The sequence below is a fragment of the Plecotus auritus genome (assembly GCF_963455305.1).
Source record: "Plecotus auritus genome assembly, chromosome: 2".
NCBI lineage: Eukaryota > Metazoa > Chordata > Mammalia > Chiroptera > Vespertilionidae > Plecotus > Plecotus auritus.
Window position 1 is genome coordinate 107,337,473 of NC_137771.1, and position 17,552 is coordinate 107,355,024.

At 42.0% G+C, this 17,552-nt stretch overlaps 1 protein-coding gene and 1 pseudogene across 9 annotated transcripts in view; one reads left to right on the plus strand and one right to left on the minus strand.

The window, feature by feature from the left end:
* ATR (ATR checkpoint kinase) overlaps positions 1–17,552 on the minus strand; it is a 168,738-nt gene that overhangs the window by 63,843 nt on the left and 87,343 nt on the right. For all 8 annotated transcript variants that reach the window (XR_013959982.1, XR_013959983.1, XR_013959984.1 and 5 more), the window contains 3 exons: positions 8,343–8,549; positions 7,144–7,257; positions 4,405–4,520 (listed from right to left, as the gene is read on the minus strand). Coding sequence is in view for 5 of the 8 variants with exons in the window: in XM_080657180.1 (XP_080513306.1) it covers positions 4,405–4,520; positions 7,144–7,257; positions 8,343–8,549 (437 nt within the window). In the remaining 3 variants the exon portion in view is untranslated. The remainder of the gene's footprint in view (positions 1–4,404; positions 4,521–7,143; positions 7,258–8,342; positions 8,550–17,552) is intronic.
* Positions 1,041–1,905, plus strand: LOC308242603 (serum response factor-binding protein 1-like; annotated as a pseudogene). The gene has a single exon. The product of its transcript is annotated as a serum response factor-binding protein 1-like (transcript).

Below are 17,552 nucleotides of genomic sequence, written 5' to 3' on the forward strand. Positions count from 1 at the left end.
ATTTGCATATTAGCCTTTTATTATATAGGACTAGAGGCCCGATGCATGAAATTCATGCAAGGGCCTTGGCCCTGGCCCCACCAGCCATGGCCAGGGGCCTCTGCAGCCTCTGCCACGGCCCCTGCCCACTGTCACCATGTCCAGGGGCCCTTACTGCCACTACCTTGGCCCCCACCCGCTGCAGCTTTGTACAGAAGGACATCTGGTCTAATTAGCATATTACCCTTTTATCATTATAGACTAGAGGCCTGGTGCACGAAATTTGTGCACTGGGGGGGAGGGTGTCCCTCAGCCCAGCCTGCACCCTCTCCAATCTGGGACCCCTTGAGGGATGTCTGACTGCCCGTTTAGGCCCCATCTCACATGGCAGGGGATGGGGCCTAAATGGGCAGTTGGACATCCCTCTCACAATCCAGAACTGCTGGCTCCCAACTGCTCGCTTGCCTGCCTGCCTGATTAGCCCCTAACCGCTTCTGCCTGCCAGCCTGATCACCCCCTAACAACTCCCCTGCCAGCCTGATCGACACCTAACTGCTCCGCTGCCGGCCCAATTGCCCCTAACTGCCCTCCCCTGCCGGCCCGACTGCCCCTAACTGCCCTCCCCTGCCAGCCTTGTTGCCCCTGACCTCCCCTGAAGTCCTGGTCACCCCCAACTGCCCTCCCCTGCCAGCCTGGTTGTCCCCAATTGCCCTCCCCTGCCAGCCATGTGTGTTCACATGGGGGCAGCCATCTTTGACCACATGGGGGCAGCAATCTTGTGTGTTGGAGCCATGGTCAATTTGCACATTACTCTTTTATTAGATAGAATTTTACTACAAGGCATGGTTTTAAGCCTCAAAGTAGTAAAATAATTTATCCAAGGTCACATATCCAACTAGCATGTGGCCTAGACTACCTAAAATTACAATTTTTAAATAATTAATAATTTATCTATTTCAATCAGTCCTAACAAAGTTACTAAAATTGAAAATACTTTTTGTAAAAATAGAGGGAGAGGCATTCATATGCCACCAGCAGCGGATCCTCTTCTTAGATCTACCATGTCTCAACTGGGGAATCTGAACCTCAATAATGAGGTTGTGAAGATGAGAAAAGGGAAGAGAATCTGAGTTTTGGCTACCCCCAAAACTTGTCAGGCGTGTTGGCAGACTGAAGTCAAGGAAGAGTGCTAAAGATGCACTTTTAAAAAAACCAAAGATAAGATCAACAATTGCTTGAAGAAATTCATGCCATGAAGGAATAGAAACTAAATTTAGTTACAGTATAGTAACTAAATCTGCTCTTGGTGATGATAGCAATTTTGAAAAAAATTGCAAAAGCCTGATTCTAATGTGACTGAAAGAGCAATTGCCAGACTATCAATGTACCCTCTTCTGAAGGAAAAAATAGATGTGCTAAAAGCTTGTGTCAAAGCCTTTAAAGATCCAAGACAAAATGATACTAAAGTGAAGTCATCAAAAAATGCTTCAGACAACATTCCAAGGACACTTTATATTCAAATGATGATGCCATTAAGTTACAGCATGAAAGAACTATTATCAGTGAGCAAAACGACAAAGAAGCTAAAATAATGGCAATGAAACCAATAAATAGTTCAAAAGGAAAAACAGCCATGATGGAACATGGACCCAAAACAATGGACATTTCAAATTCTTCACTAAAGAATTCTGTAGTTCCCTCTGAATCCCAGAAGACACCACACCTGCTGACCCCAAAATGAAAATGTTTTATCAAACCACACAAAAAAAGTCCGATAGCTCACTGGGTGGTAACAGTGATGATGAATTACATGAAGAAGAGAAGGAGTATTCTGATGACAGCATAGAAGAAAGGCTTTACAGTCTTCCTGTTGGAAGCCAGTTCCAGCAGCATGTCATAATTACAAGAGTTTCATCAAAAGGTTGATGGAACTTGGGGACTCAACAAGGGCTGAGTCACATATGTTATTACCTGTTGGGAATGGCTGAAAGGCATTTCCCCAAACCTGAAAAGGATGATTGTTTGCTGCCAGACAGCTCAGGGCATCTTAATCTACATGTTATTGCCTCCTACCGGCCAAACACCTGAACAGCCGTAAGCTATTCCCCAATCTGACAATGCTTCTGTATGGAAACCCTACCCTTTGAAGTGTATATCTCCACCTTGCCTTAGGACAATTTGTGTTAATAAAAAGGAAGGGATCCTGAGACAAGAAGGACTTAGTTTCTTTAGCTAGGTTCCTCTGACCCCCAATGCCTTTCAAAATTATCTTTCATCTCTGGACTCTTACTCAAGTTACACACAGCCTTTCTCCAGATTGCTGAATCCTTCTTAATGCCAGAACAAGAACCCCAGAATCTTCCATGTCTGAGGACAGTGATAATGGTGATGATTTATTTCTTCATTGAAAAAGTCAGACAGACATAAAACAAAGAAAGCAGTTGTTATGCTTCAGCTTTGAAACAAAATCCCCACCAAGTATTCCCTGAAGAAGATATACTTGAAACCCATCAGGGTATAAAAATGACAAAAACGAACCAAGTACACAAGCAAGGAAGTTTGAATCACAGCTTTTCCAAGGCTCTAAGACTTAAAAAGAAATTACAGAGAACAGACTTAGAGAAAAGCAAAATGATTGTCAGCTCAAGGATCAGTTTTAAGAGTGCACAAAGAGGACCTGAAAATACAAAACAGACATAGCTGCTTCAGCATCATAATGGGAAGCAAGGAGGAGACGAAAAAACAACAATAAAAAAATTGCTGTGTTTCAAGGGGGAAAAATTACATCTGATTATTGATTAGTACCTTTTTTCCTGAACTTTTCGATCTAAAAATTCTTTTTCTTCTTTTTGATTTTTACCAGCCCATTGTTTAAACTCATATTTGAAGAAGTCTCTTTGGAGGGGCCTAGAAATAAGTTTGTTGTTGTCTTTATTTCTCTTTTTTAAGTGTGTTCATGTTATGTTTATACAAACCTTCCACTAATCAACTGCATACATTGGTTTTTATTTCAGAGGAAGAGAGAGAGAGGGGGAGAGAAATAGAAACATCCATGATGAGAAATCATTGATCAGCTGCCTCCAGCACACCCCACACAGGGGATTGAGCACTCAATCTGGGCATGTGCCCTGACTGGGAATCGGAACTTTGACCTCCTGTTTCATAGGTCAACACAGCCACTGAGCCATGCTGACCAGGCTCATAATTGGTTTTAAAAAAATATGCTCAGACTGTTCCTTTTTGTTTATTTGTTATTCCCCACCCAAGGATATTTTTCCATTGATTTTTTTAATTATTTTATTTATTTAATCTTTTTTTTAAAAGTATTACATAGGTCCGCCTTTTTCCCCCATTAACCTCTCCCAGCTCCTGTCCCCACCCCCAGGCCCTGACCACCCCATAGTCTGTGTCACGGTTTATGCATATATACATACAAGTTCATTGGTTGATCACTTCCCACCCACCCTCCCCTGTCTTCCCTCTGAGGTTCAACAGTCTGTCCATTGAATTTTTAGAGAGTGGAAGGTAGAGGGGGAGAGAGAGAGAAACATCGATGTGAGAGAAACACATCAACTGATTGCCTCCTGCATGCAACCCAACCAGGATCAAGCCTGCAACTGAAGTATGTGCCCTTGACTGGAATCGAACCCGGGACCCTTCAGTCTGCAGGCCGGTGCTCTATCCACTGAGCCAAACTGGCTAGAGCCAGACTGTTCCCTTTATAAGAAAATTTTAAGATTATAACTCTCAGATTTCCTCATTTGTGCTTATCATGAAATGTATCTAACTAAATAGGTCTGTGTTTCTTTGCTTTGAAAATAAATGTTGAGGTACATTTCAAATAATAATAGAAAAATATAAGGAAATATTAGCTATTTAAAATAGATCACCTCTGCTAAAAGTTATTCTTGTTAGCAAAACTAAGATTAAGATAGTAATGCTTATTATGGGTATACATATAATAAATTATACAAATAAGTATAATTTTTATTATAGCTTTAAAAAAAGTAGAGGTAGAAAATGTCTTCATGAGGAGAAACTGGCTAGGGTTGAAAATATGTTATTTCTAATTGAGATTACCTTTAAACTCTTAAATTTCTGTATTAATTACACCTTGCAAAAGCTTCAACTCATATTCAATTTAAAGTAGATTCTTCCAAAGTACTATGTTAGCTGAATTTTTAAAAAGTCAATCCTTTTAACTTCAATAAATATGCCTAAATATTTAAAGTTACAGAATTTAACTAATGGGCAAACTGTACTTTCATTTTAACAAAATTATAAGTAAACATAAATCACAGTGGAAAACACATATTAAAACATACTAAAAAAAACTTTGAATGCTAAAATAATATATCAAAAATAAAATTAACTTTATGCAGTTAAAAACAATGTTATGAAAATAGTTTTAATGAGTCCACAAACCGAGTATTTAGATGAGGTTCCAATATTTCCCGAACATGCTCGGGAAATTTCCTCCACAATTGGTGACCTGGGCTGTCGGTCGGCATCTCTCTACAGTCATAAATCGAAAGTAACTCCTACAAATGCATATTTTACATTTTTAAAACCCCAGTAAAGCAGGTAAACCTTTACATTCATCAACATTCCACATACGATAGTTATAAATATACACAGAAAGATACACAGGATTATAAAATGGGGTTATGAACCTGTTTAGGACATTTATTTCAATGCTTAGAACCATTTAGGTGACTTACTCAAGGTCACAAAGCTGTGATAATACTTGAACACGCAGTTTGTGTTTTATATATAATATGTATTAAAATATAAGATTGAGAGGTATTTGGAAGAAAAAATTGAAATTTCCTATATTTGCAAAAGTATAATTCTTAGAATTTAACCATTTTTAAAAATTTTGCTTGTTATATATTTATTTATTTTTAATTCTATCACCATTTTTGAATTCTAATGAAAGCAACTAATAATCCACAATAATTCAAAAATTCAAGATATCTCAAATTCTAGATATAAAATATTGAGCTTAAAATTTGAAAAATAAGATGCAAATGTTAAAGACCAATTTACTATTCAAGCCCAGGAATTAAATGATTATATTCTACCTTCCTGAAAATAAAATCATTGGGATTTTATACATGAAGAAAAAATCTGTCTCCAATATCAATCTTCAAAACAAGACAAATATGTTAGTGTTTTGTATCTTCCATCATGTATTACTCTTTCTTTCCAACTCCATTAAAAATGACCATATGCATAGCTTTTTCCTAATACTTAAAAATATAAGCATTATATAGCAAAACGTACTTAATAATTATATTTAGTATTTTTAAATTAAAGGAAATATGTGAAAAGTCCAAATACAGACATATCCAAAACTCACTTTCATTTAACTTTAAAGTGTTATAAAAATTTTATTTGAAGCCAGCTTTCTCTTATGTTTGGCAAAGTTGACAGACTTACTAATTCCCTGACTTTCTGGTTTCAGGACCATTTACACTGAAAAAATGCTAGTATACTTACAATTGCAGACCTTGCCTCATATTTCATTGAGAAAACAGAAGCAATCAGCAGAGACCTCTACAACTTCTATCTTCATATCTACCCAACTTGGCAATATCAGTATCAGTGCCCACATGCTCTTTTTCTCTTGTTACTACAGGTGGATTGTTTTTGTTGTTAATTAAGGTTACTTATCCCTTTCACTTCTATACTACATTCCACATCTCTTTACCTACTTAAAATAGCATTACATTATCTCCTACATCACTTTACTCGCCTCTGCTAAACTGTTCCCAAGCAAAAAATAAACATAGTTATTTCCCCTACCTTTACTCATATTTCCTCTCCAGCCATTCTCATTCTTCTACACTCAAAAGTTTCTGTAATTTCTATAATTCCCCTCTTCCCATATGTTCTTAAAAATACTCTAACAAGGCTATCTATACTCCACTGAAACTGCTCTAATCAAGGTCATCAATGACCTTTATGTTGCAATAGCCAAGTCAATTGTCAATCCTGTAATCAGCATTTAATACAGTGAATCACTCCATACTTCTTGAAACACTTCCTTGTCTTCCAAAGTACTATATTATTCTACTTTATTGGCAATTCCTTCTCAGTTTTAATTGTTCCCTCCTCTTCCCACTGACCTCTCATTCTCCAGATCTCAATTACTAGAACCTGTCTATCTATATTCCTTCTCTTGATCATCTCATCCAGAATCATAGTTTTAAGTACCATCTCTATAATAATAAAGCTCCAAATACTTATCTGTAACAGAGACCTCTCACCATGAATGCTAGACCTGCATATCTAACAAAACAAAAAACCTTCTAATTGAAAAAATATATATAACATGAAAAAAGAAAGCCACATCAAGTATTTATTACATGTATGGTAGACAAAGGGTTAATTCACATTATATCCAAATAGGTCTTACATATCAATAAAAAATAGACCAATTACCAAGAGAAAAATGGGAAGAGATAGAGGAAATTCATTAAAAAAGCAATAAATATATAAAGGATGTTATACCTCTCTCCTAATCAGATGCAAATTAAAATAAAACGGAACCATTTTTCAACTGTCACACTGGTAAAAATTTTTAATTTTGATAAAAAACATTTGTCAAGGGACTAGAAACCGGTAAAACTTTATTAATAAAGCTCTGTACTTGCTCTGAGACATTTTAATTTCTGGATATTTATATTATTAACATATTTACTCAAAGTGCTCAAAAATATAAGTATGTTCTCTCAATCATTTTTTGTAAAAGCAAAACATTAAACGTAATCTAAATGTGTTAAATAAATTTCTTAAATAAACGTATATTCATAATGAATACTAAGTCACTGAAAAAAAATGAATTGTACTGACATGGAAATTATCCAAGACAGACTGTTAAACACAAGTAAAATAAAGTTACAGAATATAATAAGTAATATGATCTTCTTCTTTGGTGGAGAAAATATTCTTATTTATATATAGAGATAATTTTTCAAAATACTTATAATAATCTGTTGAGTGTGTATACTTCTGTACTCTGAACTTTTTATTATGAACTTGTATTATTTTAATAACAAAAATAATAGTTAAAAAATAAGAGTTTTCAAAGTACAGAATTAAAAATTTCTTACTAAAAGCCAGTATCATAAAGTCAGTAATGACTATATGCACTCTTACTTGAATGGCATACGCAGCAGAATCTTGAGCTCGACTATTATCTGCATATGCAAGGTAAGCTCTTGTCAGTTCCATCAATAATCCATAGGCAAAACTCGAATCTTCTACTCCAGTCTCAATAAAAACAAGAAAAAAATTAAGGATAGTTTTTTTCTAAACTGTATTATATCTTCCATGGTGAATTTATCTTAGAAAAGTAAAGAATAGTAAGGTTAAACCAAGTTTGGTAATAAGGCTAAAATATAATCTGTAGTGAAGTTAAATCTAAGGCTTTTAAGGCTATTTATATGATATACTAGTGGCTCTGCGTGTGCGCAAGTAGCTCGCTGCCCCTTGCCTCAGCTGTCCGCCCTGCCCACCGCCACTGTAGCTCTCTGCGGCTCATAGCTCACTGTCCCGCCCTCCTGTAGCTCTCAGTGGCTTGTAGCTCGCTGTCCTGCCCTCTTGGTGATCGGTCGTTACGCGTCACGGCATAACAACCATTTGTATATTACCTCTTTATTACATAGGACTCTTTATTATATAGGATTAGAAGCATTCAACTTTTATATAACTCCAACAATTTGTGGGTTTTGTCTTTTTAACCCTTAGAAAGTTGTAAATATGTCGTTTCCTGGAGAAGCTCCAAAAAATAATGTATACCAATATGTTAAAAGTTCAGTTTAATTTCTTTTTATAGGATTTCGCAGTCATTTGACCACAGAAACCTTTTTATACACACATTCTTAGAACACTGATAAAATTAGTTTTCCATGGAAACACTCAGCAATAGTGTATAAAGAGTAATATTTAGGTAATTAACACCTTGATGACTAGTCACAATATAACTTGTGTCTGTACTTAGATTAATTTAAGAAATTTTAAGGTCTGAAAGCAATGTACAGTTTTAAAATTACTTACATTAATGTAAGTGCAGACACAAATTATCTCATGACTAGTCAGCAAGGTGTTAAGTATTAGTCCAAAATAAATTAGGAAGCTTATTTAAAAGAACACAGCACACTAAACGGGGCGCAAACTTTATTTTTTTGGCTAAAGATCTTTACAATAGTATCAAGGAACAAAGTCAGAAGTTACCTAAATTGCCTAGTCTAGATCAAGTTCGCTAAGAGTAAACTGAATAGTTCTTTGTAAGTGGAACATAGAAACCCCAATAGGGCAGAGAACTCTTCTTATCATTCCAAATTACCATTACTTACCACAAACGTAAAATCTTTTCCTTGGGTTTCCGTTGTTGAAAAATCTAGTCGACCTGGATCTATTGCCCCCAACTCCCCTAAACATTCCCCACAGAGCAACCGAGCTTGAGAGTTTGCATCTTGGCAACCTTTCAAAAGCACTGTCACCAGCTGTGAGATAACAGGTTCCACTGTCTCACTATCTGTTGCATATTTTATTAGTTTTTCCTAAAATAAAAAGAGAAAGTTTATACAAACGAGTATATTTTCTTAACTAGAAAACTTTAAAAGATTAAGGAATATCTGACATAAATATTATAAAATTAAATTCTCATATCTGTAGTCTTTTTAGCTAGTTTTTGATGAGTTCACATAATATAGTTTACAATATGTTCCATATTAGAATCATTAAATGTTTGAAATTTTTAATCATTAACCCATTAAACAGCTACTATTATTACATCAGCATAACTGAGTTTTATAATATCAGCATAAAAAAATAACTAAGACAGTTCTTATCCTGAGTTCACAACCTAATGGGAAATAGACATGTAAACAAATAATTAAAGTATCATATGATCTGTACAATAATAAATATATTTACAAGGTGAAGAAGATGAAAAAGAACTCAGGATAGACAACAGATATTTCAGCAAATAAATTAAGAGGAAAAGCTATTAGTTAAAATGAGAAGTCTGAAAAGTATATAAAAAACTATTCGAGAAGGAAAAAAGATAGGGGAAAGGGTTATGTGAAAATGATATTTTAAAAAGAGGTAGGAAGAAAGATTAAAAATATGTTGGTTCAAATAATCCTTTTTCATCTATCTCTGTAGGATGCTGTTAAGAAGAAATTATTCTAAAACCAGTTAAAGGATAGATATTGTACTTGTGTGACCACTTTGGATACTTCATTTATATAATTTTCTTTCTAACGAAAGTCAAGCATATATGAACATCTCAAATTCTATGTTAAAACTGTGATTCAAATTACAGTATTATATTTCAAAAGAAAAAAGACATTTTATCTCATCTGGAATCTTCAATATGCAATCACTTAAACAACATCACAAGTTAATTCAGAAATAAATACATAAAAAGAGGAACCAATAATCAATAAATAAGATAATATAATAATTAGTAATTTATTCACTTACTAAAATTAGAAAACAGAAAAATAACTTTAGTTGACAAAGATAAATGCAGTTCATACTCAAAATAAATTATAAAACACTAAATAAAAGATGATTTAAATGATATATAATGAAATACTACTCAACCATAAGAAAAGATGAAGGAAGTACTGCCATTTGTGACAACATGGATGGATCCTGAGAATATCATGCTAAGCAAAATAAGTGAGATAGAAAGTCAAGAACCGTATAATTTCACGCATATGTGGGATATAAAACTGAAAATAACAGATGAACAAATAAGACAAACAAACTCAGACTCAGACAACAATATAGTGGTTACCAAAGGGAAGGGGAGTGGGGATGAGTAAGGGGAAAATGGGGGTCAAATATATGGTGACTGAAGGAGATTTAACTTTGAGTGATAAACACAATGCAATATACAATGTATTATAGAATTGTACACTTGAAATCGAATAACTTGAGTAACCATTGTCAATCCAATAAATTTAATAAAAATTATATATCCTAATAAGAGTAATATGCTAATTGACCGTCACTCCAAGACACAAGATGGCCGCCCCCATGTGGTCAAAGATGGTTGCCCCCATGTGGACACAAGATTGCTGCCACAAGATGGCCTGCAGGGGAGGGCAGTTGTGGGCAGTTAGGGGTGACCAGGCCAGCAGAGGAAGGCAGTTGGGGGATACTAGGCCTGGAAGGGAGGGCAGTTGGTGGGGGACCCAGGCCTGCATGGGAGGGCAGTTGGGGGGGACCAGGTCAGCAGTGGAGGGCAGTTGGGGGGGACCCAGGCCTGCAGGAGAGGGCAGTTGGGGGGGGACCAGGCCTGCAGGGGAGGGTAGTTGGGGGGGGACCAGGCCTGCAGTGGAGGGCAGTTGGGTGGGACCAGGTCAGCAGGGGAGGGCAGTTGGGGGACACCAGTATTGCAGAGGAGAGCAGTTGGGGAGACTAGGCCAGGAAGGGAGGGCAGTTGGTGGGGGACCCAGGCCTGCAGGGGAGGGCAGTTGGGGGACACCAGTATTGCAGAGGAGAGCAGTTGGGGAGACTAGGCCAGGAAGGGAGGGCAGTTGGTGGGGGACCCAGGCCTGCAGGGGAGGGCAGTTGGGGGGGACCAGGTCAGCAGTGGAGGGCAATTGGAGGGACCCAGGCCTGCAGAGGAGGGCAATTCGGGGGGGACCCAGGCCTGCAGGGGAGGGCAGTTGGGGGGATCAGGTCAGCAGAAGAGGGCAGTTGGGGGATATTAGTACTGCAGAGAACGGTAGTTGGGGGGGGCATGTCTGCAGGGGAGAGCAGTTGGGGGGGGGACCAGGCCTGCAGGGGAAGGTAGTTGGGGGGGGAACCAGGCCTGCAGTAGAGGGCAGTTGGGGGGGGGACCCAAGCCTGCAGGGGAGGGCAGTTGGGGGGGGGCAGGCCTACAAGGGATGGCAGTTGGGGTGACCATGCCAGCAGAGGAGGGCAGTTGGGGGACACCAGGCCAGGAAGGGAGGGCAGTTGGGGAGGACCCAGGCCTGCAGGGGAGGTCAATTGGGGGGACCAGGCCTGCAGAAGAGGACAGCTGGTGAGGGACCCAAGCCTAGAGGAGAAGCAGTTGCGGGGGACCAGGCCTGCAGGGGAGGGTCATTGGAGTGGACTAGGCCTGCAGGGGAGGGCAGTTGGGGGTGACCAAGCCTGCAGGGGAGGACAGTTAGGGGTGACCAGACTGGCCGGGGAAGGCAGTTAGGGGTGACCAGGCCGGCAGGGGAGGGCAGTTAGGGGCAATCGGCAGGCCAGCCGGGGAGCAGTTAGGAGTTGATCAGGCAGGCAGGGGAGTGGTTAGGGGTGATCAGGCTGGCAGGCAGAAGCAGTTAGGGGCAATCAGGCAGGCAGGCAGGCAAGCGGTTGGGAGCCAGCAATCCTAGATTGTGAGAGGTATGTCAGACTGCCCGTTTAGGCCTGAGATCGGGCCTAAACGGGCAGTCGGACATCCTACGAGGGGTCCCAGATTGGAGAGGGTGCAGGCTGGGCGGATGGACACCCCCCCACCGTGCATGAATTTCATGCACCAGGCCTCTAGTAGGTATATAAATATATATCTCCTAAGTCCTTAAAAATGTTTTCACCCTATTTCATACTAGATTAGAAAAAATGGGTTTTATTTTTCTGCAATAAATGAATTCCAAAAGAATTTTTAAAATGAGTATATGTGCAATGCATCTATTCAGACAGGCTTTTTAACAAATAGATGCAATTGTATCATTTTCCAAATGTTTTACAAGTTGTCAAAACAAATCCATGTATACTCCAATTACTTGAAATGTCATTTTTATCATATCCTAAAAGTCCATATACACTTGGTTGTATTTCAGGACTTTCTATTCTTTCCTACTGCTCTGTTTATTCATGTACCAGTATCATCCTATCCTAATATATAAAAGCCCAAGGTCCATAACATCCACAATGACCGGAGGCTCGACCAACCTGAAGTCAGTGCTGGGTTCCCATGGCAACCCAGCACTGACTGCCTCAGCTGCGAGAGCCCGGACTCAGCACTGACTGCCGAGGGCTGCAGATCAGGCCCAGAGAGATGCCTGGGGAGAGAGAAGTAAGGTCTGATCCATAGCCTCCATGGCAGCTATTGATCGGCACTTGCCTATCTCTTTCGCTCCAGGCCTGGCCAGCAGCCGCGCCTCTCTTTCTCTCTGGTCTCCGCTGGGACTGCTCATAAGCCCGCCTCACTGATCAGGCCCATTGATAGGCCTGGAGACGCTTACTGGCATAGAAACCGACCAATCAGAAGCAAATCTGGGTGAACTGTGAGGAGCCAATGGCTGCCTAGGAGGCGGTGCTTTTGATACTGATTGGCATAGAAACCAACCAATCAGAACCAAATCTGGGTGAAGTGCCAAGAGCCAATGGCTGCCTAGGAGGCGGAGCTTTTGACGCTGATTGGCATTGAAACCGACCAATCAGAACCTAATCTGGGTGAACTGCGAAGGCAGAACCTAAGGTGGGGGCTGAAGAGGGGTTTTAAGGGCAACAGCTGTTTGGTGTAAGGTGTAAGAATGCGGTTCAATTTTTTAATGACCAGTTTGGCAGTATAGTGAGTATGGCTGGCTATTAAGTCCAGATTTAGGGATTATGTATTTTTGTCTGCCAAGAGCATCTCCTCCTGATGAAAAAGGCTTCTCCCCCGCCACCATTTAAGGAATCCTATCCTATATAATCTATCTATACTACTAAAAGTATAATATGCTAATTAGACCGGGTCGACCAGCCATCTTCCAGACATCCGACTTCCTTCCGGACAAAGCCATGGTGGTGGGGGCCGAGGCAGAGGCCATTAGGGGCAATAAGGCTGGCAGGGAAGGGCAGTTGGGGGTGAGATCAGGACAGCAGGGGAGGGCAGTTGGGGACAACCAGGCCAGCAGGGGAGGGTAGCTGGGGGCAAGATCAGGCTGGCAAGGGAGGGCAGTTAGGGATGATCAGGCAGGCAGAGGCAGTTGGGGTGAGATCAGGCCAGCAGGAAAGGGGATTTAGGGGAGATCAGGCAGGCAGGCAGAGGTGTTAGGGGCAATCAGGCAGGAAGGCAGAGGCAGTTAGAGGCGATCAGGCAGGCAGGCAGGTGAGCGGTTAGGAGTCAATGGTCCCAGATTGTGAGAGGGATGTCCAATGGTTGGACATCCCCCAAGGGGTCCCCAATTGAAGAGGGTGCAGGCTGAGCTGAGGGAACACCCCCATGCACAAATTACGTGCAATGGGTCACTAGTATAATAAAAGGGTAATATGCAAATAAACCGAACACTGGAATGACTGGAATGCCTATGGCCCCTCGCCTCGACCGGCCCTGCCCCCCAATGGAACCCCACCTCGATCAGGCGCGGGGCAGGCTAGCAAACTGTCCATGGCCCCTCGCCCCAGCCGGCCCCACCCCCAGCGGAAACCCTGACCCTGATTGGGGGCAGGCCTGCCAGCAAACAGCCCATGGGCCCTTGCCCTGGTTGACCCCATGCCCTGCCCCAGCTAGCCCGCCCCTAATGGCTCCCATCAGGGTGGACCGCCTGGACCCCACCCACATATAAATTCGTGTACCGAGCCTCTAGTTAAAAAGCCTGTTATATTACTGCTAGAGGCCCGGTGCACGAAATTCGTGCGGGGGGTGAGTGTCCCTCAGCCCAGCCTGCACTCTCTCCAATCTGGGACCTCTCAAGGGATGTCCGACTGCCCATTTAGGCCTGATCCCACTGGGTCAGGACTAAATGGGCAGTCGGACATCCCTCACAATCCAGGACTGCTGGCTCCCAACAGCTCGTCTGCCTGCCTACCTGACTGCCCTAACTGCTTCTGCCTACCAGCCTGATCACCCCCTAACCACTCCGCAGCCAGCCTGATCGACACCTAACTATTCCCCTGCCACCCAATTGCCCCTAACTGCCCTCCCGTTGGCCCAGTCACCCCTAACTGCCCTCCCATGCCAGCCTGGTCACCCCAAACTGCCCTCCCCTGCTGGCCTGATTGCCCATATCTGCCCTCCCCTGCAGGTCTGGTTGCTCCCAACTGCCCTCCCTGAAGGCCTGGTCACCCCCAACTGCCCTCCCCTGCAGGTCTGGTCACCCCAACTGCCCTCCCCTGCAGGCCTGGTTGCCCCTAACTGCCCTCCCTTGCAGGCCTGGTCACCCCCAACTGCCCTCCCCTGCAGGCCTGGTCGCCCCCAATTGCCCTCCCTTACAGGCCTGGTCCCTCCCAACTGCCCTCCACGGCTGGCCTGATTGCCCACAACTGCCTCCCCTCCCAGCCATCTTGTGGCAGCCATCTTGTGTCCACATGGGGGCGGCCATCTTGTGTTGGAGTGATGGTCAATTTGCACATTACTGTTTTATTAGATAGGACTAGAGGACTGGTACACGAATTCGTGCACAGGTGGGGTCCCTCGGGGACCGGGCTGAAACCTGCAGTCCAATACTACCTGCTGCTCTTGCCTGCCGCTCCCACTCATCCCGGCCCTGCTGCACCTGCCGCAGGCTCGTGCTGAGTCAGTCGATTGGGAGAGTCTCACGCTGCTGCAGCAGCGCAAGCCAGCCATGAACCCTGTGTTTGGCACCCGTCCGGGGGAGGCAGGGAGGGATGCGATGCGCCACAGTGCCTGAGGCCAACTTCCAGGAGACCGGCGGAGCTGTCGGGATCATACTGACGGCACTGGTCCCTCAGTGCCCGTTCTCCAGAGATTGTACCTGCAGGACTACTGAGGGAAGGAGTAGCTGCCACCCGGCTGGTGGGCCACCAGAATGGATCAGTCAGCTGAGCGGTGCACCCACTGTGGGAGCACACTGACCACCAGGGGGCAGCTCCTGCATTGAGAGTCTGGCCCCTGGTGGTCAGTGCATGTCAACATGACTGGTCGTTTGGTCGCCTAGGCTTTTATATATAGAGTTTATGGAGGCTACAGAGTATATTAATGTCTGGCAGGCTACAGAACTCTCAAAGCTGCTCTTTTTTCCCCCAGAGTTTTCCTAGCTATAGTTACATGTTTGTTTTTCCATATGCACATTAGTATAAACTTTTTTAGTTGAAAAAACAAACAACTTGGCATTTCTTTGGGATGGCATTCAATAGGAAGTATTAAAACCTTTATAATATTGAGCATAGCCCTAACCGGTTTGGCTCAGTGGATAGAGCATCGGCCTTCGGACTGAAAGGTCCCAGGTTCAATTCCGGTCAAGGGCATGTATCTTGGTTGCCGGCACATCCCCATTAGGAGGTGTGCAGGAGGCAGCTGATCGATGTTTCTCTCTCATCGATGTTTCTAACTCTCTATCCCTCTCCCTTCCTCTGTGTAAAAAAAAATCAATAAAATATATTTTAAAAAAATATTGAGCATAACTGTCCTGACTGGTGTTGCTAAGTGTTTAGAGCATCAGAGCACGGACTGAAGGGTAGCAGGTTCAATTCCAGTCAAAGGCATATTCTTGGGATGTACATTCAATCCCTGACTCCAGTTGGAGCATATGCGGGAGGCAATCAATTTGTCTCTCTCACATCAATGTTTCTTTTTCTCTCGTTCACCTTCACTCTCTCTCTCCCTTTCTCTTTGTCTCGCTCTCCCCACTCCCTTCCTTCCAACCTCCCTAAAAACCAATGGGAAAAATATCCTCAAGTGAGGATTAACCAAAAAATAAAAATAAATAAATCTCTTACACTTTTGTGTCTTTCAGGGATGTTTTAAAGTTTTCCTCTTATTGGTTCATACATTTATTGTGACACTTATTTTTAAGTATATTATCTTTCTCAGTTACTACTATAAATTGGGTTTTCCAATGACTCTTCTACCCAGTTATTGCTTGTTATGATGATTTTTATATCCTCCTATGTTACTGAATTAGTTTGTTGTCTGAAAGAGTTTTAATATGAATCATCTACAGTTTTAAAAGTATATTAGTATATCATCTGCAAAGAGTTTTACGTCTTTTCCAATTTATGTGCTTCTGATTGCTTTTCTCTTCTCTAAATCCATTTGTCAATATAAATGTTAAATATTAGTAGAGTTAATAAGCAATCTTACTTTTACTGAGAATGCATCTATTTCCTCAATAAGTATGTGTATGTGTGTATGTATACATATTCACACATATACGTGTAATGCATACATTTCTAATACAGTAAAGCCTCAATTTTGTGGCCCTCGATTTAATAGAATTCAGATTTAAGAGACAAAATTTATGGTCCATATGTCGTACATGAAAATTAACACCTTGACACATATGCAATACCTTAATCAATAAATAATTTAAAAAAATTAGGTAACTCTCTGTCTCTCTCTTGCAGCCTTTAAGATTCTCTCTTTGTTGTTAACACTTGCCATTGTAATTATGAAATGTCTTGGTGTGGGTCTTTTGGGATTCACCTTGCTTGGGACTCTGTACTTGTGTGACTTTTTTGTTCCTCATTACATGAAAATTTTCTGTCATTTCTTCAAATAGATTCTCTAATCCTTTTTGCTCTTCTTGTCCTTCTAGCACCCCTATTATACATATGTTACTTCATTTTGTGTTGTCCCAAAGTTCCCTTAGGCTCTCCTCCTGCTTTTTAAATTTTTTCTCCAGTTGGTGTTCAGACTGGGCTTGTTTCTCTACCTTATCTTTTAACTCACTAAGTCGGTCCTCCGCTTCTTCTACTCTACTGTTGAAACCTTCCATAGCGTTTTTGATTGTAGCTATATCACTTTTGATTTCTTCTTGATTTTTGCATAGGTTGTTAATTTTCGGTTTATGAACTGTATGACCATTACACTGAATTATTTTCTGTCATATTGCATTCCTCAATTTCACTTATTTCTTTACTCAGCAATTCCTCTTTTGCTTTCCTCTAGGGATTGTTTTGTTGTCTCCCCATTCTAACTATCATCAGATGGTCCAAACATCGAGTTGCAGGGGCTTGAGCCATGTGCAGTGGGAGCATCGCGCCACCTGAGCATCACTGAAGAGCTCTGACACCAAGACGTGTGGCTGCCATGGGTTGGTGGGAGCCATGCACACCAAGAATCAGAGTCATCAGCTCTCTGTGTGGCCTCATGCGTGCACCTAGAACAGCCGTGGGCAAACTACGGCCCGCGGGCTGGATCCGGCTGTTCTATCCAGTTCCCTTGCTCTCCCCTCCGCTCCTTTACTTTGAATTTATATTAGTTCACACAAACACTCCATCCATGCTTTTGTTCCGGCCCTCCGGTCCAGTTTAAGAACCAATTGTGGCCCTCGAGTCACAAAGTTTGCCCACCCCTGACCTAGAATCAAAAACTCCGCCTGTGCCACACTGAAAAAAAGGCCCTGCATGTGTACGCCAAAAATCAGAGTTCCCTAGTGCACACCACGAGTCAGAAACCCGGTGTGCATGTGCCGAGCATCGAGTATCAGAGTCTCTGTAGCTTGGTGTGGCCTTGTGCCATGAATCAGAGTCCCTGTGTGTGCGCATGCCAAGAACTGGAATCACAGGCGCTCAGTCTTCATGCACTGAGAATCAGGAATCCCATGCGGGCACTATGAGAAACAGAGTCCCCATTTGTGCACCGAGAGTCAAGTCACTGGTGCTCAGTGCTGCCTCTCATGCAA